Source organism: Trachypithecus francoisi, unplaced genomic scaffold, assembly GCF_009764315.1.
Source record: "Trachypithecus francoisi isolate TF-2019V2 unplaced genomic scaffold, Tfra_2.0 Lachesis_group2, whole genome shotgun sequence".
Classification (NCBI taxonomy): domain Eukaryota; kingdom Metazoa; phylum Chordata; class Mammalia; order Primates; family Cercopithecidae; genus Trachypithecus; species Trachypithecus francoisi.
The window spans coordinates 22,337,046-22,362,850 of record NW_022681465.1 but is presented as its reverse complement, the minus strand read 5'-3'; the positions used below and the strand labels follow the sequence as shown (position 1 = coordinate 22,362,850).

At 39.9% G+C, this 25,805-nt stretch overlaps 1 protein-coding gene across 9 annotated transcripts in view; it reads left to right on the top strand.

Annotated features, from left to right (window-relative positions):
* CNOT6 (CCR4-NOT transcription complex subunit 6) overlaps positions 1-24,644 on the top strand; it is an 87,612-nt gene extending 62,968 nt beyond the window's left edge. For 3 of the 9 annotated variants that reach the window (XM_033178882.1, XM_033178885.1, XM_033178886.1), the window contains exons 5-12: positions 10,042-10,146; positions 10,228-10,296; positions 11,368-11,525; positions 12,638-12,792; positions 13,392-13,546; positions 14,939-15,169; positions 17,315-17,517; positions 20,293-20,808. In XM_033178882.1, the coding sequence (XP_033034773.1) occupies positions 10,042-10,146; positions 10,228-10,296; positions 11,368-11,525; positions 12,638-12,792; positions 13,392-13,546; positions 14,939-15,169; positions 17,315-17,517; positions 20,293-20,505 (1,289 nt within the window). In that variant the 3' untranslated portion in view covers positions 20,506-20,808. Of the gene's footprint in view, positions 1-10,041; positions 10,147-10,227; positions 10,297-11,367; positions 11,526-12,637; positions 12,793-13,391; positions 13,547-14,938; positions 15,170-17,314; positions 17,518-20,292 lie in introns of all 9 variants that reach the window. The other 6 variants (XM_033178884.1, XM_033178879.1, XM_033178880.1 and 3 more) reach the window with 5 other exon arrangements.
* Positions 24,645-25,805: the final 1,161 nt, after the last annotated feature.

Here is a 25,805-nt window from a genome sequence, read left to right as displayed (position 1 = left end):
AGTCATATTCAACAAACATCAGCATTGTAAATGGTTTGGAATGTTTTGTCTGTGTGGGCTGAACTAGCTAAAGCTTCTAAAAATAAAGGCCAGTGAAATGCAAGATGAAGATGCCCTTTTCTGTTATATTTCCCAGTCTAGCTGTTTCTAAATTTGAAGAACAGAAAAGTCTTGTGTGGCAAAGTGTCCATATACTAACTGCCAGAATTAACAGTGAATACTTTATCATTTTTATGTATAATTTTTTTAATGCAAAAGAAATGGAACATTACAGAATGTTGAGACCCTCTTTGTTTTTCCAGTCTTCCTCATGGCAGAGGTATGTTTTTCCAATTCAGGGTTTTCATAATCTTACAGTATATGTTTTACAAACTGTAATTCGTACTCACTAAGGCTTTTCACAAACTTTATTTGAAGTTAGGGTCACCAGTCACAAATTTGCTTTTCTTTTTTTTTTTTTTTTTTTGAGATGGAGTCTCTGTCACCCAGGCTGGAGTGCAGTGGCACAATCTCGGCTCACTGCAACCTCCTCCTCCCAGGTTCAAGCGATTCTTCTGCTTCAGCCTCCCGAGTCGCTGAGATTACAGGCACCCACCACCATGCCCAGCTAAGTTTTTGTATTTTTAGCAGAGACGAGGCTTCACCATGTTGGCTAGGCTGGTCTCAAACTCCTGACCTCAAGTGATTCACCCTCCTCGGCCTCCCAAATTGCTGGGATTACAAGTGTGAGCCACTGCACCCGGCCGTAAATTTGCATACTGATTTAATGTATATGAAAGCCTCTAAGTGTAAATGCCTGCAGCAGTAGGGGCAGTTCTTTATGGCTCCTTCATTTTTGATGATCCCTTGCTTTTCCATTTCAGATGCTTTACTTTATCACCTCTAGACATCTGTGTTTCTTTCTTGGAAGTGTAGTTTCAAAGAGACATTTGTTTATCTCACATATCCTGTTGGACAGCATTACACATTCGTAATAGCAGTCTTCTTTTACTGGTTTATACCTCCTTTGGACAAATCCTTTTATTTTTCTGAGCTTTTGCAGTTTACGCTTTAATTCTAATGTTGTGTTGGAACATTGGGTGGAATGATCCGTTTTGGGGTAGATCTGCTGCTTTACTTCTTAAAGCAATTGTGTCATCTCTGCCTTCTGAAAACTATCATTGATTTCTCCTGGCATCCGCTTGGAAGAGAGAAAATATATATCACTTAGTTCAGAGTCGTGTTTGTTTGCTATTATATGTCATACATTCTTGCAGAACCAAAGTATTTCTGCCTCATGAATCAATTCATACCATTTTCTTTGAAGTTGTTGTAGGATGGCTGGCAGCCTTCACCTTTTCCTCTATATTTTTAAATGCTCTTCAAAATTGTGCTACAGTGAAAGGCAGGACTGTGACCTTAGGTGCCCATTCACTTTTTTTTTTTCTTAAACTGTTTATTTTGAGATACTTGTAGATTCACATGCACTTACAAGAAATAATGCAGAACAATCCTATCCCGTTTACCCAACTCCCTCCAATAGTAGCATCTTTCAAAACTATAGTTTCACATTATCATACACAGAATAGTCAAGATACAGAATATTTTGTGAAATAAGCAGACACAGACAAAAACAACATGATGTCATTTATGTGTGAAGTCTTTAAAAGTCAAACTCATAGAAGTAGAGTGTAGAATGGTTGTTCCCAGAGGCTTGGGGACAGGGGACAGAGTGGAAAGGAGAGATGTTGGTCAGAGAGTGCGCAGTTTCATTTACACAGGAGTAATAGGTCTGGTGATCTGTTGCATAGCATAGTGACTGTAGTTAATAATAATTTGTATTTTTAAACAGCTAAAAGAGTGGATATTAAATGTTTTCACCACAGAGAAATAAGTATTTGAGGTGATGGATATGTTGATTAGTCTGATTTGATCATTCCACAGTGAATAACTGTGTGGAAATACCACACCGTTCCCCATAAACATATACAATTATATGTCCATTTAGAAAAGGATTGTAGAACATTTCTATCACCAGAAGATCCTTTTGTTGCACTCTTATAGCCATACCTACTTTGTTCCTGCCACAGCTCACTCCTTCTAAGTTTTGCTCTTTTAAGAATGCTATGGGGCCGGACACAGTGGCGCACATCTATAATCTCAGCACTTTGGGAGGCTGAGGCAGGCAGCTCATGAGGTCAGGAGATCGAGACCGTCCTGGCTAACATGGTGAAACCCCATCTCTACTAAAAATACAAAAACAATATTAGCCAGGCGTGGTGGCAGGCTCCTGTAGTCCTAGCTACTTGGGAGGCTGAGGGGGGAGAATGGCATGAACCTGGAGGCAGAGGTTGCAGTGAGCCGAGATCACGCCACTGCACTCCAGCCTGGGCGACAGAGCGAGACTCTGTCTCAAAAAAAAGAATGCCACTGAATGGAGTCATACTGTATGCAGTCTTTTGAGATGGGCTTTTCCACTCAGGTTAATTATTTGGATATTTGTGCTGGTTGCATGTATTGATAATTTGTTCCTTTAAATGGACGAGAGGAGTATTCTATGATAGAAATGTCTCGTGGTTAGTTTAACCATTTACCTGCTGAAGGAAATCTGGATGACTTCCATTTTGGAGCTGTTACAAATAAGAGCTGCTCTGAACATTCAGTGTGCAGGTTATTGTGTGAGTTACTCAGTTCTCTAGGGTAAATGTCCCGGAGTGCAGTGGCTGGGTCATTTGAGGGTTGTGTATTTAATTTTTTAAGAAATTGCTAAATGGTTTTCTGTAGTATCAGTACTGTTTTACATTCTAACCAGCAGTGCACGGGTGATTCACTTTCTCTGCATCCTCACCGGCATTTGGTGTTCTCACTATTTTTGTGTTAGCCTTTCTGGTAGGTGTGTAGTCATCTCATGGTTTTGATTTACGTTTCCCCAATGACTAAAGATATTCAGCATCTTTGCAGGTGCTTATTTGTCATCTGTAATGTTTTTCTTCGGTGACATTTCTTCTTGTCATTGTCCGTGTTCTAATTAGATTGTTTGCTTTTTTACTGGGAGTCCTTTATATATTCTAGCTACTAGTCATTGGTGAAATATGTGGTTTACACATATTTCTCTCAGTATGTAGCTTTTTACAAGGTCATTGCACAGCAAAAGTTTTTAATTTTAATGAAGCCCAGTTTATCAGTTTTTTCTTCTATGGATCCTGATTTTTGTTTCGAGTCTAAGAACTCTTTGAATAGCTCTAAGTCCCAAAGATTTTTCCCTTAGGTTTTCTTTTAAAAGCTTTGTGGTCTTATGTTTTTCATTTAAGTCTATGATCCATTTTGACTTAAGGTTGAGTTAAAAGATGTGAGGAGTAGCTCAAGGTTCTTTTTGTGTGCGTATGTGGCCTGTGGATGTCCAGTTGCTCCAGCAGCGTTATTGAAAGATGATCTTACCTCCATTGAATTGCTTTGCACCTTTGGCAAAAATCAGTTGAGCATATCTGTGTGAATATGTTTCTGGATTTTTTATTATGTTTCATTGATCTAAGTGTCCATCCTTCCGCCAACATCTGCAGAACCAGTTCTGAAGCCCCAGGAAGGAACTGGCTTTTGGACTGAGCCTCAGAACGGTGCAGCCGTGTGTGGCCACAGGGAACACACTCCAGGCTACTGGGGTCTAGTGACCTGGCACTTTTATCAGGACGTGGTCCACAGAGAGGAGAAAAGAAGTGTTCTTTAGTCTTAGAGGCCAAGAGAGACGCATGGGAGGAGAGTGAGATGGCAAGGACCTGGATAACTGGAGGCGTGATGAGTGGAGAGCCTGGTGCAGGATCCATGCCATGGGAGGAGGGCCCTGTGGAGAGTGAGACCTTGGGCGATTGGGGCTGGCCCGGCTGGGCCCCCTGCTCCTCACAGTGTGGCCTAAAGCCGGCCTGGTAGCCGGTTCTTCCAGCGTAGCCCAGGAAGGCGCGCCCTCCTTCAGCAGAAGCAACTTAAAAAAAAAAAAAACTGCTATTGCTTTTTAGATAAAAACAATATGGAGACTTTTATTTCATTGAGTTCTGCTCTTTAGTATTTCCTTCCTTCTTGCATTTGCTTTTTTTTTTTTTCTAGCTTCTTGAGGCGATAGCTTAGATTATTGAATTGAGGCTTCTATCTTTATTTAGACTTTTGTCTTAATGCATTTTCCTCCCAACCCTGCTTTAGAAGCTGTGTCCAGCAACAAATTTTGATATTTGTATTTTCATTTTCACTAGCTCAGTATATTTTATTTGTTTATTATTTTGGGACGAGGTCTGGCTGTGTTACCCAGGTTGGCTTCCGACTCTTGAGGCCCAGGCAATCCCCCCCACCTCAGCCTCTGAAGTAGGTGGGACTACAAGCACTTTACTCCCAGCTCGGTTATTGATTTTTGATATGATTTCATTGTGGTCAGAAAATGAACATTCTGTATGATTTCAATTCTTTTTAACTTGTTGAAGTTTGTTTGATGGCCTAGGATATGGTCCATCCTGGCATATGTTTCTTGAGTACTGGAAAAGAATGTGTTTTCTGTTTTTGGATGGAATGTTCTATAAATATCTATTAGCTCCTATATATTAACTGAATGTCTTTTAGGTTGATGGTAGTGGGGTTTTTGTCATGTTCTGTCAGTTGTGGAGAGAGAGGTGTTAAAGTCTCCAGCTGTAATTGTAGACTCTATTTTCCTTTCAGTTCTGTCAGTTTTTGCATAAAATAGTTTGCACTTCTCTTGTTTGGAAGCACACTTAGAATTGCTGCGTCATCTTAAGGGATTGACCCTTTGTTATTATATAATGTTATCTTCTATCTCTGGCAATTTTATTTCCTCTGAAGTCCACTTTGTCTGATACTAATATAACCACTCCTGCTTTTCTTTGATCAACTTTTGCATTATATTATATATCTCTTACCATTCCTTTCCTGCCTCTATTATTACATTTGAAGTGAGTTTCTGTGGACAGTATATAGTTGGGTCATATTTTTAAATCCATTCTACCAATCTTTTAATTGGTATATTTAGACCATTTACATTTAAAGTTAATTAAGTTAGGATGTAAGTCTGCCATTTTATTTTTTTGCTTTCTGTTCATCTTTTGTCTTTTTCTCTTTGCTTCTGCCTGCCTATGGGTTAAACAGTTTTTAGATTCCATTTTGATTCTTCTGTAGTGTTTTTGAGTGTGTCTATTTGTATAGATGTGTTTCATGGTTCCTCTAGGTGTCACACTATCTGTATAACTTACCACAGTCTAAGTGGGTGTTATTTTACTAGTTCAAGGGAAATATCAAACCTTAACTCTCTTTACATCCTTTTATTCACTTTCATTCACTGCCATTGATAACAGTTCAGAATATTTTCTTTACATAAATTTAGAATCACATTAGTTTTATGATTTTTTTTTTTCTTTTTTTTGAGACGGAGTCTCGCTCTGTCGCCCATGCTGGAGTGCAGTGGCGTCATCTCAGCTCACTGCAACCTCTGCCTCCCGGGTTCAGACTATTCTTCTGCCTCAGCCTCCCAAGTAGCTGGAATTACAGGCACACGCCACCATGCCTAGCTGATTTTTGAATTTTAATAGAGACGAGGTTTCACCATGTTGGTCAGGCTGGTCTTGAACTCCTGACCTCATGAACCACCCACCTCGGCCTCCCAAAGTGCTGGGATTACAGGTGTGAGCCACCATGTTGGGCCAGAATTTTTTAAACTGTCAAACATGACTTAGAAAACTTAAGGAAATCTCGTATTTGCCCATATTTTTTTGTTTACCTATATTGTTTTCTTTCCTAATGTTCCAAAGTCCTTCTTTTATCATTTCCTTTGTATTTAGAGAACTTTTTTTAGTGGTTCCCTTTGGGTAGATCTGCTGGCAACAGATTCTTAGTTTTTTTGTGATCTGAGATTGTCTTTATTTCCCCTTCATTCCCGAAGGATATTTTCACTGGATATAAGATTCTGGGTTTGACAGTTCTTTCAACACTTGAAAAATATTTTGCTACTTCCTTCTGGCCTCCATGACTTATGATAAGAAATCTGTTGTCATTCAGATTTGTTTTTCTCCTGCAGGTAAGGTGTTATTTTCTCCGGCTGCTTTCGAGATGTTTTTTCTTTGTCTTTAGTTTTCAGAAGTTTAATTGTGATGTGTCTTGCTGTGGATTCCTTTGGGTTTTTCCTGTTTAGGGGTTCACTGTGCTTCTTGAATCTGTTGGTTTATATTTATTGCCATATTGTGAGAATCTTCAGCCATTATTTCTTTGAGTACTTTTTCAGCCCTGTCCTTCGTGTCCTCAGCATCCAAGGCTCTGATGACATGAATGTTAGATCCTTTGTTATAGTCCCGCAAGTCCCAGAGACTTTGTTCTTTTTATTGTTGTTGGTCTGTGTTCTGATCAACCAATCAGTCAATCAGGAGCTTGGGTCTTGGGCTGGGGTGCAGTGGCACTGTCTTTGGCTCACTGCAGCCTTGACCTCCCAGGCTCAAGCAGCCCTCCCACCTCAGCCTCCCAAGTAGCTAGGGCCACAGGCACGCGCCGCCATGCGTGGCTAGTTTGGTTTGTTTGTTTGTAGAGACGAGGTTTTGCCATGTTAACAAGGCTGGTCTCGAAATCCTGGCCTCACGTGATCCTCCTGCCTCAGCCTCCAAAGTGCTGGGATTACAGGCATGAGCCACCATGCCTAGCCTTCATTTATTTTATTTTCAATTCTAACATTTCCATTTGGTTTTAAATGTTTTATTTGCCTGAACCTTTTTCTTTGCTCAGTCTTCCTGGTTTTTTTTATTATTTGAAGCATGTTTGTAATTTCTCATTGAAGCATTTTTGTCATGATTCCTTTGTCTTGGTTGGGTAATTCTGTTTCTGTCATCTCGGGGTTGGAAGCTGTTTATTGTTTGCATTTGGTATCTTCGTGTTTTGGTGTGATTAGCTATTTTCATTTGAAACTGGACTCACTCATATTATGAGACTCTAGATCTCATTAAACTCTTTAGTTTGGTTTTCTTTCCCTAGCACTGCCGTGGCAAGGGAACCAGGGCATTGTCTCCTTACTGCCAGTGAAGGTAGAAGTTCAGGTCCCACTTAGCTTTCCTTGACACCTGGGAGTAGGGACTCCTCGTTACTGCTGGTGGAGGTGGTAGTTTTGGCTCCTCACGTGGTCTCCACAGACACCGCACTGGCGTGTCATCTTTATTGTAGAGAGATGGTGAAAGTCTTGACTCTACTTGGCCTCCTCTGACACCACCTCAGAGGGAGGACGGGGAGCTCCATATCACCTCCTTTCTTTCTCTTGCAGCAGAAGTCTGCCAGGCTCTCTACTTGCTCATGCTGGTGTGGGTAGAGATGGGACCACGTTTTTTTCCTTAGTGTTAAGCTTGAGTAGAGTGGTTCTTATCTAAAACTTTTGTCTTTTTAGACAGCCCTTCCCTGGTCCTTTGGCTTTTGTTGGGATTTTTTTGGGTCTGTACCTATTGGTGTTTCCATGTTAGTGGCTCCTTAGCTGCATGTCTCGAATATCTGAGGCAAAAAGTAAACGTGGGAACTCACCCCTGTGCCATTCATCAGGTCCTGCAGTCTCTGGCTATTTTGCCTTCTCTCCTTGTTTCAGAGTTTTATGTTTGTTTTACACATAATATACAGTGCTTTTAGTTGTACCTATCGGGATGAACAGAGAAAAGTGTTTTTACTCCATCTACTCTAACTTCTCATTTACTTTTGTTCCTTTCTCAGGACTCAGTATAATGTTTTAATTCCAGAATTTTATTGTTATTGACTTTATTCATGTATATTGTTTTCTTTTTCCAGGTAGTGAAGAGCAGATTAATTTTCAATTTAAAAGAAGTCCCGGCCGGGCGCAGTGGTTCACGCCTGTAATCCTAGCACTTTGGGAGGCCGAGGCGGGCGGTTCACGAGATCAGGAGATGAGACCATCCTGGCTAACACGGTGAAACCCCGTCTCTACTAAAAATACAAAAAATTAGCCGGGCGTGGTGGTGGGCGCCTGTACTCCCAGCTACTCGGGAGGCTGAGGCAGGAGAATGGCGCGAACCTGGGAGGTGGAGCTTGCAGTGAGCCGAGACCACGCCACTGCCCTCCATCCTGGGTGGTAGAGCGAGACTCTGTCTCAAAAAAAAAAAAAAAAATTCCCAAAAGCAAGCAGATGTAGGTGACATCCACCACACCATTGGGCTTCAAGTGCATTTATTAGAGTCATAAGTAGGTCTTTGTATTTGGGGATGCTTTTTAGTTTATAAAGCAAGATCTTACAAGGGGGGATTACATAGGTAGAAGCAGTCACCTGTCAATATTCTTTGCACTAGAAAGTAGTGTAAAGACAGCATCGGCCAGGCGCGGTGGCTCATGCCTGTAATCCCAGCACTTTGGGAGGCCAAGATGGGCAGATAACAAGGTCAGGAGGTCGACACTGTCCTGGCTAACATGGTGAAACCCTATCTCTACTAAAAATACAAAAAAAAAAAATTAGCTAGACATGGTGGCGGGCGCCTGTAGTCCCAGCTACTCAGGAGGCTGAGGCAGGAGAATGGCGTGAACCCAGGAGGCGGAGCTTGCAGTGAGCCGAGATCGCACCACTGCACTCCAACCTGGGCGACAGAGCGAGATTCCATGACAAAAAAAAAAAAGCATCGCTGTAGGTCTGGTTAGAATGAGTTGTTTACCTGATACTGAGAAGTTTTCAGTTGACTTTGTTTTCTCAAGATGTATTTCACAAAGGGTCCTGATAAGCTTCAGGTTGTAACTGCCTATCTCACAGGATTGTGACTCAGTGAAAACATGAAAAGACTGGTGGGTATAAAGAACCACACATGTGAGCGATTGGTGCTCTTGTAATTGTCTTCCTGCAAATACCTACTTTGCACTTAGAGCAGCACATTTTTACTTTTTATAATTCTTAGAATCCTAGAATCTTAAAACTGAAAGAGATCTTAAAGGTAAATGAACTTTGCCATTTTTCCCATCCATGCAACTCAGCTTCTTTGAAGGATACTCCACTGCCCCACAGCACAGGGCGTTTCAAATAGCTAACAGTGTTTGCCAACCTCTTCTATTCTGCCTTGGCCTTTCCTGTTAGATCTTATCTCTCAGTCTTCCTTCTGCTCTTTGAGTCCAGTCTTTTATGAGAGAATAGGAAAAAACACTTCCTTTAGGTTGTGATCATTCTTATCTACCATATCCTTTAGTTTTTCTTCATTTGGTATGGTTAAGATCTTTGACCATTTTATCTGCCTTCTTCAAACTGCAGAATTTGTCTGGTTTTCTTAAAATGGCGCTGTGGCATCCAGAATAATACACAACGCTTATGTAGAATGGATAGGAACTTTGGTCCATGAAACCCTGCACTGTACTGTTGTTATTTGTACTTTTATTTCTCATGTACATAAGAAATCCTTCTGAGAGATTTTGAGGCTCTTGTGGGTGTATGTAAATCATTGTATTTGCTCTCATTTTGGTACAAAGCAGTTACTGAATTTACAGATGGCTCATGGCCCTGGGATTTTTTCCTGCTCCTTAGTAAGTTAATTCTTAAGCCAAGTCAGCCCCATGTTGTTGCTTTATTCAGTATGACTTTAAAAGATCTAAGTGCAAGTGTCTATTTGTCATTAGGATGTTTTGTTGTTAGCTGTGGGACATTGTAGAGTTTTGATTCTCTGATGCATTACGCTGGCTTTCATCCTTCCTTTCACTGTTTCCTCTGCCCACTCACTCCCCCAGTCACCTGGCTGCCCTGTTCCTGTTTTACTCGCTCTCATTTGTTATAACCATCTGTGTTATTGAAAATATTGCCAAGGCAGGTCAGATACAGAGCACACTGCTAGAGCCTTTCTGATTGACATCGGCCCATTCATGTTATGTTTTGAATGTGTATATAGAACATGGTATGAATCATTTTTACTCTTACATCAAAAACTGAAAAAACATTTTCTGTAGTTTGACATCTTGCTAGTAACTATAACATTGTTATAGATGATCTGATAATTTTGGTACGTAATAAAATTTTGAAACATTTTAGTGCTTAGTTTCATTTTACTTTTTAAAAATTATTTCCAGGAAATCCCCTTACCCAGGATATATTGAACCTTTATCAGGAACCAGATGGAACAAGACGGCTGCTGAACTATTTGCTTGATAATTTGTCAGGTACTGCAAAAAGAAGTAAGTGGTTATTTGTTTATACTTTTTTATTAGGAAGATGTGTAAGAATATTGCTTAACTCTGTATTTTCTATTCCACTAGTTACAACAGAACAACCACCTCCAAGGTCTTGGATTATGTTACAAGAACCAGATAGAACACGGCCAACTGGTTGGTAGTCTTTTATTTTTTAACTGTTATTTTTGCTCAGTCTCTATTATAAGCCTAACAGTATTGTCGGCATGCTTAGATTACAGGTAGCATTAAGATAGAATGTTTAAGGTTGATTTGGTTTGGGAGGTAATGAAAAAGAATTCTTGCTCACATGACCTCTATGTATATTACATTGTGCTATATAGAAAGTGTACTATAAAGCAGTGCTTTTCAAATGGGCCGTTTATCCCCCAGAGGGCATTTGGCAATGTCTGGAGACAACTTTGATGGTCATAACCGGGGAGAAGTGCTGCTGGCATCTAGTGGATGGAGACTGGGGATGCTGCTCAGCATTCTGTAGTACATGGCACAGGCCCCCGCAACAGACTTCACCTAAATGTCAGTAGTGCCACTCTTGTTGAGAAACCCTTCTGTAATGTACTGATGAAATTCACTTAAAATGAATACACCCAAATCTTTCTCTGTGAGAAGTTTTCAAATCCTAGCATGTTCCAAATGGATTTGACACTACCGAGTTACAAGAGAGCTAAACCCTTACTTAAGAGGAAAGTGGAACTAATGACTGCTCATCTCCTTTTAACCTAAATTCTATGAAAATAATTTGGGAGCTTTCATGGCGCGTGTAACAAAATTTGGTCTATGATACTGTTTTCATTTTGCATGAAATAATAATAGTTGTGCTGTAGAAGAAAATGAGGCATGCCTATTAAGGACTACCTATCCAGTTTCCACATCTTACATGAACAGTTGGTAGCATGGTAGAAGTATAGAAATGAGGAATGTTAGACAGAGACCGAAGGGCTCACAAGCTTAGACTTTTTACTTCCAAACCTCTGTGCCTGCCTCTGTAGCAGGTATTACGTCGTATTCTAACTTGTTCACTTATCTATCCTGCTTGTGTTACCGTCTTTTATTTATCCCCCATATGTGGCATATGGTAGCTTTTCAGTGACTATAGATTGAATGAATACAGTCAAACTTAACATTTAAGTGAAAACCATTACTGAAATTAATTATATATTTTTTTTCTGCCACGTGTGTGAATAAGTAAAGTTATCTTTCCTACAGCCTTGTTTTCTGTCATGTGCTATAATGTTCTTTGTGATAAATATGCGACCCGGCAGTTATACGGCTACTGTCCATCATGGGCACTAAACTGGGACTACAGGAAAAAGGCCATTATTCAAGAAATCTTGAGCTGCAATGCTGATATCGTAAGTCTTCAGGTAAGTCAGACAGAAGAGAGTCGACCTAGCATTGATAAAGCAAGGAGCAAACTAGGACTACATTACACTGACACATTTGAAGTTTCAGCTTCGGTAGTTCTTAAAGTACTGCTTTTTGCTGTTATTAGTGAATCCTGGGAGTACTGCCTGCTTTGCTTTGCAGTGCTGTGTTGCAAAATAAGCAAATGAGTTAAGCTGGGTTTTTTGCATTTGCCATGACCACTAAATACTCACCTTCCTCCTTCCTCCAGTGCCCCTGCACTATTTTTGAATTGGGTGGCAAAGTTACTGAAGTTCTGGCATGGTCAAGCTATAACTTTGCATTGCTGACCATGTTACTAGAACAATTAAGGCACCGTGTAAAAAGGACTGACCTGGTACACGATCATTTTGGGTTCTCAATCCAGCTCTCATAGTCACTTGCATGATCTTGGACATGTTACTTTCTCCCCAAGGCTCTGAAGTTATGATTTGTAAAGTTCTTCGACCTCTGTGATTCTTGTTCCACATCAGTTCTAAGACATAAGGAAATACACATACATAGAAGTATGTGTCTTTCATTCATTGTTCCTAAACAGCAATGAATTGTCCTTGGCACCTGGTACCTGTAAAATGACAAGTAGGTGTTCCAGTTGGTTTCAGATAAAGAGCATTGAAAAGATGTTACCTTTTTTTTTTCTTTTTTTTTGTTTTTTGGGTGGGGAGACAGGTTCTTGCTCTGTCCCCCAGGCTGGAGTGGAGTGGCATGATCTCAGCTCACTGCAACCTCCGCCTCCTGGGTTCAAGTAATTCTCAGCCTCCCTAGTAGCTGGGATTACAGGCATGCACCACCACGCCTGGCCAATTTTTGTACTTTTAGCAGAGATGGGGTTTCGCCATGTTGGCCAGGCTTGTTCTGGAACTCCTGGCCTCAAGTGATCCGCCCGCCTCAGTCTCCTAAAGTGCTGGGATTACAGACATGAGCCACCAAGCCTGGTGTGAAAAGATGTTACATTCTTTAATCTGCAGACGAGTCCTTGGAAATTATTTCAAGCTCTCAAACTATACATGAAAATTAATATGCAGACTAATTTTTTTCTTATGAAATGACTGTGCTGTTTACAATTTTTCAGGAGGTTGAAACGGAACAGTATTACAGTTTTTTTCTGGTAGAACTGAAAGAACGTGGCTATAATGGATTCTTCAGTCCTAAGTCTAGAGCTAGGACAATGTCAGAACAAGAAAGGAAACATGTTGATGGCTGTGCAATATTCTTCAAGACAGAAAAGTAAGTCATCTTATTTTTGAAAAAGAACATTTTCTCAGTATTTGCAGGGTGGGGGCCAAGGGTGTGGAAATGAATTGGCAAATGAGAGAATGAGGCACTATATTATTACTCAAGAAAATGATACTGTTTGACCTAGGGGATTGTTTGTTTTTAATCATCAGAAATAACCTTGTTTTGGAGACATGCTTAAAGTACTGCTGTTTCTTCAGGTGTTTACTAGGGTTTAACTCCAATTGTTAATTGAAATACCATGTATTTAAAATTCCCTCTAGGACGGTACAGGTATTCTTAAACCCATACTTGAGAAAAGAATTGTTTAAAAATTACAAGGTAGAATATTCCGACATAAAACCTAAACAGAAGATTACTACATTTTCTTCAGTTGTAAAAGTATTTCAAGTTGTTATTTGTATCAATAACAGACTGAGAGCAACTTTAAATGGATGTGCGAACCTTGGTGCTAACCGTGGAGGATTTTCCATAATGTGATTTAAGTGCCATCGTATCTGTGAAGGAAGTTTGGGAAAACTACATTTCCCACAAAGCTAACCTCTTGGTATTCCCAACTCTGTGTGTGTTGTGTGTTGTTTTTGTTTTAGATTTACTTTGGTTCAGAAACACACTGTTGAATTTAATCAGCTAGCCATGGCAAATTCTGAGGGGTCTGAAGCTATGCTGAACAGAGTCATGACAAAAGATAACATTGGGGTTGCAGTACTGCTAGAACTTCGGAAGGAATCGATTGAAATGCCGTGTGAGTGCCCTTCACTTCCTGTAAAATTGACTAGCTCTGACTAGAAATCTTCAAAAGAATAGAAAACAGAAATTTCATTGTGTATTCACGGTCTTGTCTAACACCTGAAGAAACTCAGTGAGAAGTTGTCTTTCCTGAAATGTATCTCTTTTTCTCTACCACAAAACAACATGAGAAAGCATTGCCTGTTAAAGTATTAGAAGCCTTGAAAAGCATTAAGAAACATTTTTTTTTTTTTGCGCTTAAGAATTTTTCATATAGGCCGGGCGCGGTGGCTCAAGCCTGTAATCCCAGCACTTTGGGAGGCCGAGACGGGCGGATCACGAGGTCAGGAGATCGAGACCATCCTGGCTAACACAGTGAAACCCCGTCTCTACTAAAAATACAAAAACTAGCCGGGCGAGGTGGCGGGCGCCTGTAGTCCCAGCTACTCGGGAGGCTGAGGCAGGAGAATGGCGTAAACCCGGGAGGCGGAGCTTGCAGTGAGCTGAGATCCGGCCACTGCACTCCAGTCCGGGCGACAGAGCGAGACTCCGCCTCAAAAAAAAAAAAAAAAAAAAAAGAATTTTTCATATAAAAAAGAAATGTTGAAGTAAATATTAATTAAAATAACTGCTCAGGGGTAAGAACTCCATACACGTTTATAATGTTTTGGAAGCAAGGATATCCTGTAAGCTGACTTCTTTTCCTGATCTATTTAAAGTAATCATTTTATTAGCTGACTGTGGTGGTGGGCGCCTGTAATCCCAGCTACTTGGGAGGCTGAGGGAGAGAATTGCTTGAACCTGGGAGGCAGAGGTTGCAGTGAGCTGAGATTGCCCCACTGCATCCAGCCTGGGTGACAGAGTGAGACTGCTTCTCAAAAAAATAAAGAAAAATATAAAATAAAATAATTATTTTAAAGGTCTTGAGTTTGGGATAAATGGACCACTTCAAATTGAAAGTATATTTCAAGTGACCGTTATGCTGGGAGCTGAAATTTGTGTCCCTTGAGGAACAGTTGGAACTAGAGATAGTTAATGTGAAGTATAGAAAAAATGGAAATAGGACTTACATCTAAGAAAGTGGGTTTAGATGTAATTTTGTGAGGCTTGATTTAGGACATCCAAACTAAGACCAAAAGTTTCAAGGAGACAGAATTTTAAAAATCAAGCTGTCCCAAATAGGGCTGTTTTTGCACAAGTAGTGAATGCCCTGTGCTGGAAGCACCAACCCAGGTTTAGATGTGTATTTCTCGGATTTGTCGTAGGGCACATTCAGGCATCCGGTGGAAATTTTAGGTGTCTTTTCTATTCTGGGACTCAGAGATTATTTGCTTTCAGACGCTGTAAGAATATATGGGCTGATGGGCGGGTTTTGTCTCTTTCTTTGTTTCGTTTTTATCTAATGTAGCTGGAAAGCCACATCTTGAAACAGAAAAACAGCTCATTCTCGTGGCCAATGCGCACATGCATTGGGACCCTGAGTACTCCGATGTGAAGTTAGTGCAGACTATGATGTTCCTCTCAGAAGTGAAGAACATTATTGATAAAGCCTCTCGCAACCTCAAATCCAGTGTTTTGGGAGAATTTGGAACTATTCCACTTGTGTTATGTGCAGATCTTAATTCCTTGCCAGACTCTGGTAAGAAAATAATGTGATTTTATGTAGAATATTTTTTGACGTAAAATGATTTAGTAATGTTTTGTTTCTGATCATTCCAAATTAAGTCCAAATAAAAATTCAGTTTGTAATGGCAGCTGTGAGCAGGTTTTAAACGTCACGTTGGGGTGGAGGGGCCATTTTGAAGATGAAACGATATTATGGAAACTTGAGGAGAAGGATGTTAATCATCTTGAATAAACACATAACCAATAACGTGAAATAACTCTTTAAAGAACGTATGTAGTTCCGTTTTATTACCCCCAAGTCAGAGATAATTATGATTATTGAGACAACCCCTTTAGGATTCCAGCATCTGGTAATATAATCATAGTTTAAATTTGAGTTAAAATTATGGAATCTCAATTTTGCACGTATTTGTAACTTGATTAGAAAAATACACCTCAAGTAGAAATTGAGCTCCTTTGTTTACACACATATCAGTCAAGCGATTTTAACAAAGATCTTGATTATTAAAATGTAGAATACAGAAAGCCTGATCTGGAATGCTCTTTCCATAGATAGTATGCAATAAACATAGCCCTTGTAATAACAAACTGTTTCTTCCTTTTCGTGTTTCTACTCATTTATACACACAGGAATACTTCTCCTTGGACTTGAATGTATGCATGAACACACACACATGTGCATTGGGAAGCACATTATTGACATCACAATAGATAGAGCCGTTAGGAAGAAAGAAAACCCCAGCACGTTGGGGAGCCGAGGCGGGCGGATCACTTGAGGCCAGCAGTTCGAGACCAGCCTGGCCAACATGGTGAAACCCCGTCTCTACTGAAAATACAAAAATTAGCCAGGCGTGGTGGTACAGGCCTGTAATCCCAGCTACCTGAAGGTTGAGGCACAAGAATGACTGGAACCCCGGAGGCAGAAGTTGCAGTGAGCCAAGATTGTCCCACTGCACTCCAGCCTGGGTGACAGTGAGACTATCTCCAAAAAGAAAAAGAAGAAAAGAAAGAAAGAAACTGAGTTAAAATTCGATTTCAGGCCGGGCGCAGTGGCTCACGCCTGTAATCCCAGCACTTTGGGAGGCCGAGACAGGTGGATCACGAGATCAGAAGATCAAGACCATCCTGGCTAACACGGTGAAACCCTGTCTCTACTAAAAATACCAAAATTTAGCTGGGCGTGGTGGCGGGCGCCTGTAGTCCCAGCTACTCGGGAGGCTGAGGCAGGAAAATGGCATGAACCCGGGAGGCGGAGCTTACAGTGAGCCGAGATCACGCCACTGCACTCCAGCCTGAGAGAGAGAGCGAGACTCCGTTTCAAAAAAAAAAAAAAGTTCGATTTCAGGGAAAATCAAAGCTATCTAAAATCTGTAATTATTTCATCTCATCAGGTTGTCTGGGGATTACTGCTGCTGAAGCAGTTGAGTAGTAGTCTCTGACAATTTCTCTACATGCTTTCTACTTTCTGTGTAGTTACAAAGTATCTGAGGGGTAAAGAGAAAATCTAGTCACACTTTAATATCCAAGACCCATTTCAGCATTGAGAAATACAATATTATAATAGCGGGCAGGTCAGAAAATGTCCAGCCTTGCTAATTTGTGAATAAAATGCAAATGGAAGTTTATTTTCAGAGCCCATCTGTGCTTAGTCAGTTGGGAAAGTACTTGACTAGGGATGTGGACGCTTGCTCTGTAACTAGCTGGTGGTATTCTGTTCCATAGCTGGCAGTATCATAAAATGGCACATTCAGTCCTAATCCTGGGATTTTATACCAAGTAAATAATTGAGCATAAGCAGGAAGTCTCCATACTAAGATGTTGATTGTGGTGTTATCTTTAATTCTTTGTAAAAAGTGGAAACTACCTGCATTTTACAAAATAAGTAACCATAAATATTATCCACCAGCCCAGTTGCATTGTGCATTAAAGAATGATAATTGGGAAGACACATGTTCATAAAGCAAAGTATAAACTATTCAGTATTCTGTGATTACAGCTGTGTAAAAATAGATTTGGACAAGTCCTGGCAAATGTAAAAGGAAACATTTTGGAACGTGAGATTGTGTATAGTTAAAAACTTTTTACTATTGCGTGATCTTTTAAAATTACTTTTTGTTTATATTGTATTTGACAATAAAAAAATTTGTCTTCATTGTAGGTGTTGTAGAATATTTGAGCACGGGTGGAGTAGAAACAAATCACAAAGACTTTAAGGAGTTGAGGTATAATGAAAGTCTTACCAACTTCAGCTGCCACGGGAAGAATGGAACCACCAATGGAAGGATCACTCATGGTTTCAAGTTAAAGAGTGCCTATGAGAGTGGCCTGATGCCTTACACAAATTACACATTTGATTTCAAGGTGTGTCTTGAGACTGATAAGTTTTTCAAACCTCTATTTTACTAGCAAGTCTTCTGATGCATCATTATGTCTTTAAAAATGTGGATATGTGTTCAGACTGGAATGAAGCAATCTTGAATTGATTGACAGCAATATTCTTTGTTTTTTGTTTGAGACAAGGTCTCACTCTGTTACCCAGGCTGGGGTACAGTGACACAATGATGGCTCACTGCAGCTTCAACCATGTGGGCTCAAATGATCCTCTCACCTCGGCATCACTAGTAGCTGGCACTACAGGTGCCTACTACCATGCCTGGCTAATTCTTGTATTTTTTGTAGAGATGGGGGTCTCACTATGCCCAGGCTGGTCTTGAACTCCTGGCCTGAAATGATTCTTGCACGTCAGCCTCCCAGCATGCTGGGATTACAGGCTTGAACCACTGTGCTCAGCCAGTAATATTCTTCTATTGCCTTGTTTAGAAGTCCTTTGTAGATACTTATTCTAATATTTTTCAGGATAAGAAGTCAGATGAAATAATCTGTAAAATTCCTAAGTTGACTTTTTCACCTTTTAGGGACAATTATGTTTTGTTTTTTTGTTTTTTTTTTTTTTTTTTTTTGAGATGGAGTCTCACTCTGTCGCCCAGGCTGGAGTGCAGTGGCGGGATCTCAGCTCACTGCAAGCTCCGCCTCCCGGGTTCACGCTATTCTGCCTCAGCTTCCCGAGTAGCTGGGGCTACAGGCGCCTGCCACCTCGCCCGGCTAGTTTTTTGTATTTTCAGTAGAGACGGGGTTTCACCATGTTAGCCAGGATGGTCTCGATCTCCTGATCTCGTGATCCGCCCGTCTTGGCCTCCCAAAGTGCTGGGATTACAGGCGTGAGCCACACGCCTGGCCACAATTATGTTTCTTATATTCTGCTTACTAATAGCTAGATATACAGCATCATAGTAACTAATTTGGGTGACATTTGGGGTAAGATGTTCCGTCTCTTAACATTTTAATTGAAACTAAACTCTTTTGCGTACCAAAATGTGGTTTATATTAGCCATTTTTAAGTGTTTCTAAGACACATCTTTTTTTTACCCCCCAGAGAATCTTACTCTGTTGCCCAGGCTGGAGTGCAGTGGCACAATCTCAGCTCAGTGCAACCTCCACCCAGGTTCAAGTGATTATTATACCTCAGCCTCCCGAGTAGCTGAGATTACAGGCGCCTGCCACCATACCTGGCTAATTTTTGTATTTTTAGTAGAGACGGAGTTTCACCATGTTGGCCAGGCTGGTCTCAAACTCCTGGCCTCATGTGATCCACCCATCTTAGCCTCCCGAAGTGCTGGGATTACAGGCGCCCCTGGTCAGACTATCATCATTTTTAACGTTAGCGATTGTTTAGGGCTGTCACTTTCTTGTGTTCAGCTGTCCTTTTTCTAAAAAGAGATGTCTCACTCTGTTGCCTAGGCTGAAGTACAGTAATGTGATGATAACACACCAGCCTCTAACTCCTGGACTCAGGCAACCCTCCTGCCTCAGCTTCCCCACTAACTAGGACTACAGGTTTGCGCCACCATACCCAAATCATTTTTTTTGGGTAATTTTTTGTAAAGACAGAGTCTTGCTATATTGCCCAGCCTGATCTTGAACCCCTGGCCTCAAACAATCCTCTTGCCTTAGCCTCCCAAAGTGCTGGGATTATATAGACGGGAGCTACCGCATCTGACTCAGCTGCCTTTTAAACTACTTGTTGCATTTCTGCGTTCTCAACTCCCAGCTTTCTGTTTCTAAGCTGTTGGAAAAGTAATCATTTAGATGAGATTGTCAGAGTGTAAATAAGAGTTTAGACAGTATCTTAGGAGCTCTTGCACCTTAGAGCATAGAAAGTAAACCCCTGTTGATCCTCAAGTGCCCCTTCCTTTCAGATTCTTCAGGAGACATTGAAGAGAAGGCATGGGTAGTAACCAAAGGGTGGGAAAGCTTAGGGTTTTCTTTCTGTTGCTGATACAGAGGCAGGAAGAAGATACTTGACTGTCCTTCAGTACATTTGGCCAAGAGCATGTCGAGGAGAGGAGCAGAACCATCAGATGGGAACAGTTTATTAGATGCCATGGCGGGGTGCTGCTGAGAGAAAAGGGGGTCAGGTAGAGACAGTCCTGCCCTTGTGGAGCTGAGGTGTGAGGAGAGATGAGTCTCAACCACACAAATGAATAGATAAATAACGTCTTGAGATGGCCATTAGCAAAGGAAGTTAATCAGTGGTGGGAGGTAGGGTAGCTAAGTAGGTAGGAGCAGGATTCAGGAAGGTCTTTGGAAAGCAGTTGAACCTGACATTGAAAGATTAAGAAGGAATTGACCTCATAACAAGTAGAAGAAAGTGTTCCAGGCAGAATGGCGGCGGGGGAGAGAGAGAGAGAGAGTGTGTGTGTCTGTCCTGGGGCAGGAAAGAACTTGGTACCTACAGGTTCCCCTCCCATCCTCACCCCTTTCTTACTCCAAAGGCTAGTGTGGCAGCAGGGAAAGTGGCACAAATTAGTCTAGGAAAGAGAAGCAGAGGCTGCGTCCTGAAGGGTCTTTTAGGTCTTATTAAAGATCCAGATAAGAAGAATGCTTCGTTCTGCTAGATTTGACATTTTGCAAGGGGACCATTTGGTGTATGTAGTACAGACCTCATCCTACAAGCTAGTACGTTTCACTTGTTTTGTTCTGTTCACCAAACATGACAGGAAAGACATGTCTTGAAAGCACTCAGGATTTTAGTGTTGTCTTATGTGGTGCTTATCTTTTTTTTCTGTTGTTTTTCAGGGTATAATCGACTACATTTTCTATTCTAAACCTCAGCTGAATACCTTAGGCATCCTGGGCCCTCTGGACCACCACTGGCTGGTTGAGAATAACATCAGTGGCTGCCCGCACCCCCTCATTCCCTCTGACCACTTCTCACTTTTTGCACAACTGGAGCTCTTACTGCCTTTCCTGCCCCAAGTCAACGGCATCCACCTTCCTGGCAGGAGGTAGTCAAGCACCTTCAGAGGACAGCCTTGATTCACTTGTAAACTTGTGAAAATCTGAACATAGGGGAGTGAGGTATGGCCACTGAGGATTTTTGTTTGCTTAAGAATGATTTGGATTTTCAATCTGATTATTTAATAAGGATATAGTATGAAAGCTAGGTGCTAGCAACAGACAAATTCTGAGCCCAATATGCTTTATACTGCTAGACAGGGATTGGTGTGTTTGCACCTATCTTTAATTTGTTATAAGAAATTTTCCTATTTCTTCTATCCAATATAATATTTTCATGCCTTGAAATAGGAAAATGTTTGAACAGCATATTCTCTTTGCACAGAAATCTGTAGCACTACTTTTTTGAGGCCAGTAGTAACATCCAGAGACCATTCTTCCATACTTTACTCCCTCCTTTTTCAGACTTGTTTGTAAAATACAGAATCTGAATTTAGCCTTTATGATTGTATATGATCCACAGAAGATCTGATTTATGAAATTTTGTACTAAAAAAAATCATTTGGAAATGATTGTATTGTAAACTAAGGCTAAATTTTTTTTAAAGAAAAAGAACCCGTTTCATGTGTTATTAAAGGCCAGCTTGTAAAAGAAGCTGCAACAGACTTTCTCTGCTTGTGGTTTGCACTCTTAGGGTTTTGTTAGCCCTTTTATACTACTTTATTTTTAAATTGAGAACATGGTTCTTTACATACAAATCTGCTTAAACCTGAGGATGTTTTCAGACCAGAGGCAACTTATTCATGAATTTTTATGAAAACTATCTACCAGGACAGATAAGCCAAACAGTGATGATCTGTAGACATTTATGGACTGAATGTAATGGTTGATATATGTACATTCTGATATTTTTAAATCTAACTTTTTTAAGTTAAAAAACTACAGCTGCTTAGGTACAGCTTCTTAACTCTTTTTTGAGACAGTTCCTGTCCAATCTCCACTGTGCCTGCCTAAATTTGTTCTCACCAAGCACTGCCTGTGCATGCAGAGAAAATCTGTGCATCCTCTTTTATATTTTTAAAATACTGTTTAACATTTGTGAGAATTTTATGAAAATGCTTTTGTATGAGCTGTGGCTTTTTCCCATTGTGAAGCATTGAATATCACATTTTGGAACATGTTATAGGGTGAGTCCCTGGATCTTTGCTCACCAGATCCAAGCACTGCTTCTTGGTGTCGTTGCAGTGTGCTGCTTGTCACCCGGAATACTACTATCATGTGAATTCTTTTTGTTGTCCGTGTATTCCTTAGTCTTTTTGTTATTTTTTTTAATCATTTTTTAAGAAGAAGTAATTTTCCATTTATGAAGCAGTATGAATTAGATGTATTTTCAAAACAGGTCCCTAAGACAATTCTTCAGATCATTTTTTAAATGACTAAGTCATTTTAGTGTGTCAACCAAGATAAAAGTTACATCACACCCTCTATTTTGTGCGTAGTGCCATTAGTAGAATAGAGACGAAAACCAGCTTTAACTTTGCAAAGTGAACGTGTAATGGTCTGTTCTCATTTATTAATTCTTCTCTCAAAAGTCAAATGAATTCAGAGGGAGTTTGGTCAAACTGCTTTTGTTTCAACTGCAAGCAGGGGAGCAAAAGGACGCCATGTGAGCATTAGGAAAAAAAAAATATTGACTGTTACTAACAATTTTTATATAGAGAATGAGTCGTTTGGGAAATGATTTTTTTTTTTTTTCCTTTTAAAAAATTCTCCAAAAGGTTTTGATGTTGAATCTTTGTCTTGGACCTGTTTCTTTCCTTTGAGGGTTTTTTGTTTTTTGTTTTTTCTAGGATTTCATTGTGATGTTTTGGTTTTGTTTTTTGCTTTTTGTTTAAGTTGTGCTGACACCAAACACATCCAGTTTATAATCAGAACATTGGAAAGCTCGTATTGATGTAGAACCAGTGCATAACTTTGTATGGGGTTTTGTTATTGGTTTTTTTGTAGAGTGTGAATAAAAGGTATGTTTACTCATTTTTCCTGAACACTGTGTTGGTAATATGCATCATGACAATTTCCAGTGAAGGTGAGCTGGAGCTGGTTGGACTAATGAGGCTGAGGAAGCAGCTTTTCCTACGATCTGCATTATGTAATCACAGGTCCAGAGAGCATTATGGAAGCGGGAGAGAAGGAGCACTTACTCATTTTGTGTTTGTTAATGGAGGATGTCATCTTTTCATAGATGCTGGAGCTAGAGTGCACTTGTTAGATGCTAAAGGTTTGAGCTTTACACAAAATGTATTCATCTGTATTTGTTATTGTCTACAATATATTTGAATTTGGGGCAGCATATTAAGATATAATGGCCTGTTATGTCTTGAAAATACTTGTTTTGCCTCTTCCAGGCATACTGCATTCTGTGGATCAGTTTGAACAGCTTCTCCACCTTATTTGGACAGTGATAAATTGAACCAAGAGTGTAGATTTACAACTGTAACCTTCAAAAGAGGAAGAAATATTTGGGGTCTGTAGGAAATAAACAGTCACACCAAAATAGACAATGATGCTTTTGTTAAGAAAGGTTTCATGTTTTAGGTATTTTCTGTGTCCTAAATAATTTTCAATAATCTATACTCCCTCAAATGCAATAAAAACTAGTATATTTTCATGGTGTAGATTTTTTTTCAAAAATTCTGTAACAAATATATTTAATGTGTTGCCATAATGTAATTTCAGTGTTTTTGCTGGATAAATCCATTTTAGAAATGTTTTACAAAAAATTTAGGGCATGTTTTCTGTTTTAAAGATCAGAAGTTTGAAGGCACTCAAGTCCTTGTTGCAAATCTCTTGAAGTACAGCTTCATCATATTAATGGTAATTATTTATACTTTGAGAATTTAAATTAATTTATGGCATAATTTAAGCTAAAGTTGTAGAAATGAATTGTTGAGTGCAACTTTAATAGTCCCAAAGATAGGCAGAGAACATCTCCAAAAATACGGGGTTTTTTTTGTGTGTGTGTGTGTTTTTAATATGATTTAGTGACAACCAGGAAAACTTACTTGGGGTTATTAGCACTTTCAAACTTAGGGACATTATTAAATTGGATGGAATGCACTTCTAAATGTTTAAATTAAAATTTCAAAGATCTTTTGAGATTCAGGTTCTCAATAATAACATTCAAGTTTTAGAGTTTCACTTTGTACTAGTTAAATTTATGGAAACTAGTTTCCATACTGACTTCTAAGGTTTTGGGGTCATATATTAAGGACTGAAACCAAGCTAGGCAAAACAATTACAGCATTTTTTTTTAAATAAAGCTATCAGAATATCCAGTACAAATGTTGCAGATAATTCCAAGAACTCCTTTAGCAGATGTTCTTCACCGTTCATAAACAGTATTTTAAGATGTTCACTTTGCTCTTCTTTTTGGTTACATAAATTTTAGTAACTGGTATATTGAAGTAGTGTCTAAAATAATCTAGTCTTTATTCACAGTACATTATCTTGTGTAATGCACTGGACTAACTCTTGTTTACCATTCATGTAACAAAACCCAGCACATTATCTGCACTATAAGCTCAAAGAATGTCCCATTCGCCCAGGCAGCTCTTTGATGAGGGTGGTGGGAAACTGAATATACCATATGGACTGGTGGTGACAAGGGCTTGTACTGTTCTTTTCAGTGGAACCTTCTTGGTCAAATTGTAACTAGCTAGTATTATATTTATATACAGGGTCTTTTTTCTTTACTGATGTATTTTCCTACTCATAGCCAACCAATAAATTCAATATCTGTTTCAAATATTTTAGAAGTGTAATTTGTATAGCTGTAGTACTTAGGTTTGAGGAAAAATAGATGTTAATCAGCAGACCGCGTATTTAAAATTCTGAATCATCTGGGACAGGGTTGTAGCTCACCCTTCCAAAGGGAAGAATGGAGGGGGACAGGGCCATGATATGGGGAAATGGTGTAAACTAATGTATTTCTTTATTGGCTGTTATTCTGTATAACACTTATATCTTTGCCAAAGTTCAATTTTATATTTAGGCAACTGATGGTCCTTTTGCATTTAGGATTTTCGTTGTTGTTACCTTATACCTCATGATATAAGAAATGGGCTCATGTGTCTTCCGTCTTTTGGAAGGAGGTTGACATATTTTAAATAAATGCTTTTAAATACAGTAGCAAACGTTGTGTCGGGGTTATAATAATTCATTAAATGTTTTACTTGTTGCCTCTATTTTGTTGTATATGTAAACTTTAAAAATGTGTGACTTCGTAAGTCTTCAGATGTCAGCTTACAATTGAGAAAACATGAGTTCCTTTGCTTTTAGAAACTACTTCTATAGCAAACGTAAATTTTTATGTACATGTGGGAAAAATTCAGAATCTGGACAGTTTAGATAAAATGAATATTTGCTTTGATCTCCAATTTTTAAAGTAGGCATGTTCTACTTAATCCTTAATACAGTGATGCACATTAGGGGGATATATTCTGAGAAATGCATCCTTAGGCGATTTTGCCATTGTGTGAACATCAGATTGTATTTACACAAACCTAAATGGTGTAGCCTGTTACATATCTCAGCTTTGTGGCTTAGCCTGTTGCTCCTAGGCTGGAAACCTGTAGAGCATGGTTCTGTAGTGAACATTGTAAGCAGTTGTAAGACAATGGTAAAGACAGAATAGGCCGGGAAACATGGAAAAGACATGAACATGGAAAAGACAGAGTAGGCCGGGCGCGGCGGCTCATGCCTGTAATCCCAGCACTTTGGGAGGCCAAGACCATCCTGGCTAACATCGTGAAACTCCGTCTCTACTAAAAAATAAATAAAAATTAAAAAACAGGCGTGGTGGCGGGCGCCTGAGTAGTCCCAGCTACTCAGAAGACTGACAAAGGAGAATGTCGTGAACCCGGGAGGCAGAACTTGCAGTGAGCCGAGATCACACCACTGCACTGCATCCTGGGCGACAGAGTCAAAAAAATGGTATGTCTGAGGCTGGATACAGTGGATCATGCCTGTAATCTCATTTTGGGAGGCCGAGGTGGGCGGATCACTTGAGGCCAGGAGTTCAAGACCAGACTGGGCAACATGGTGAAACCCCATCTCTCTAAAACAGAAAAATTAGCTGGGCATGGTGGCACATGCCTGTGGTCACAGCTACTTAAGAGGCTGAGGTGGGAGAATTGCTTGAGCCCAGGAGGTGGAGGTTTCGGTGAGGAGATTGTGGCACTGTACTCCAGCCTCAGTGACAAAGAGACTCTGAAAAAAAAAAAAAATCTGAATAGGTAGCTCTGTTATATCTTATGGGCCATCCTCATATATGTGGTCAGTCTTTGACGAAAATG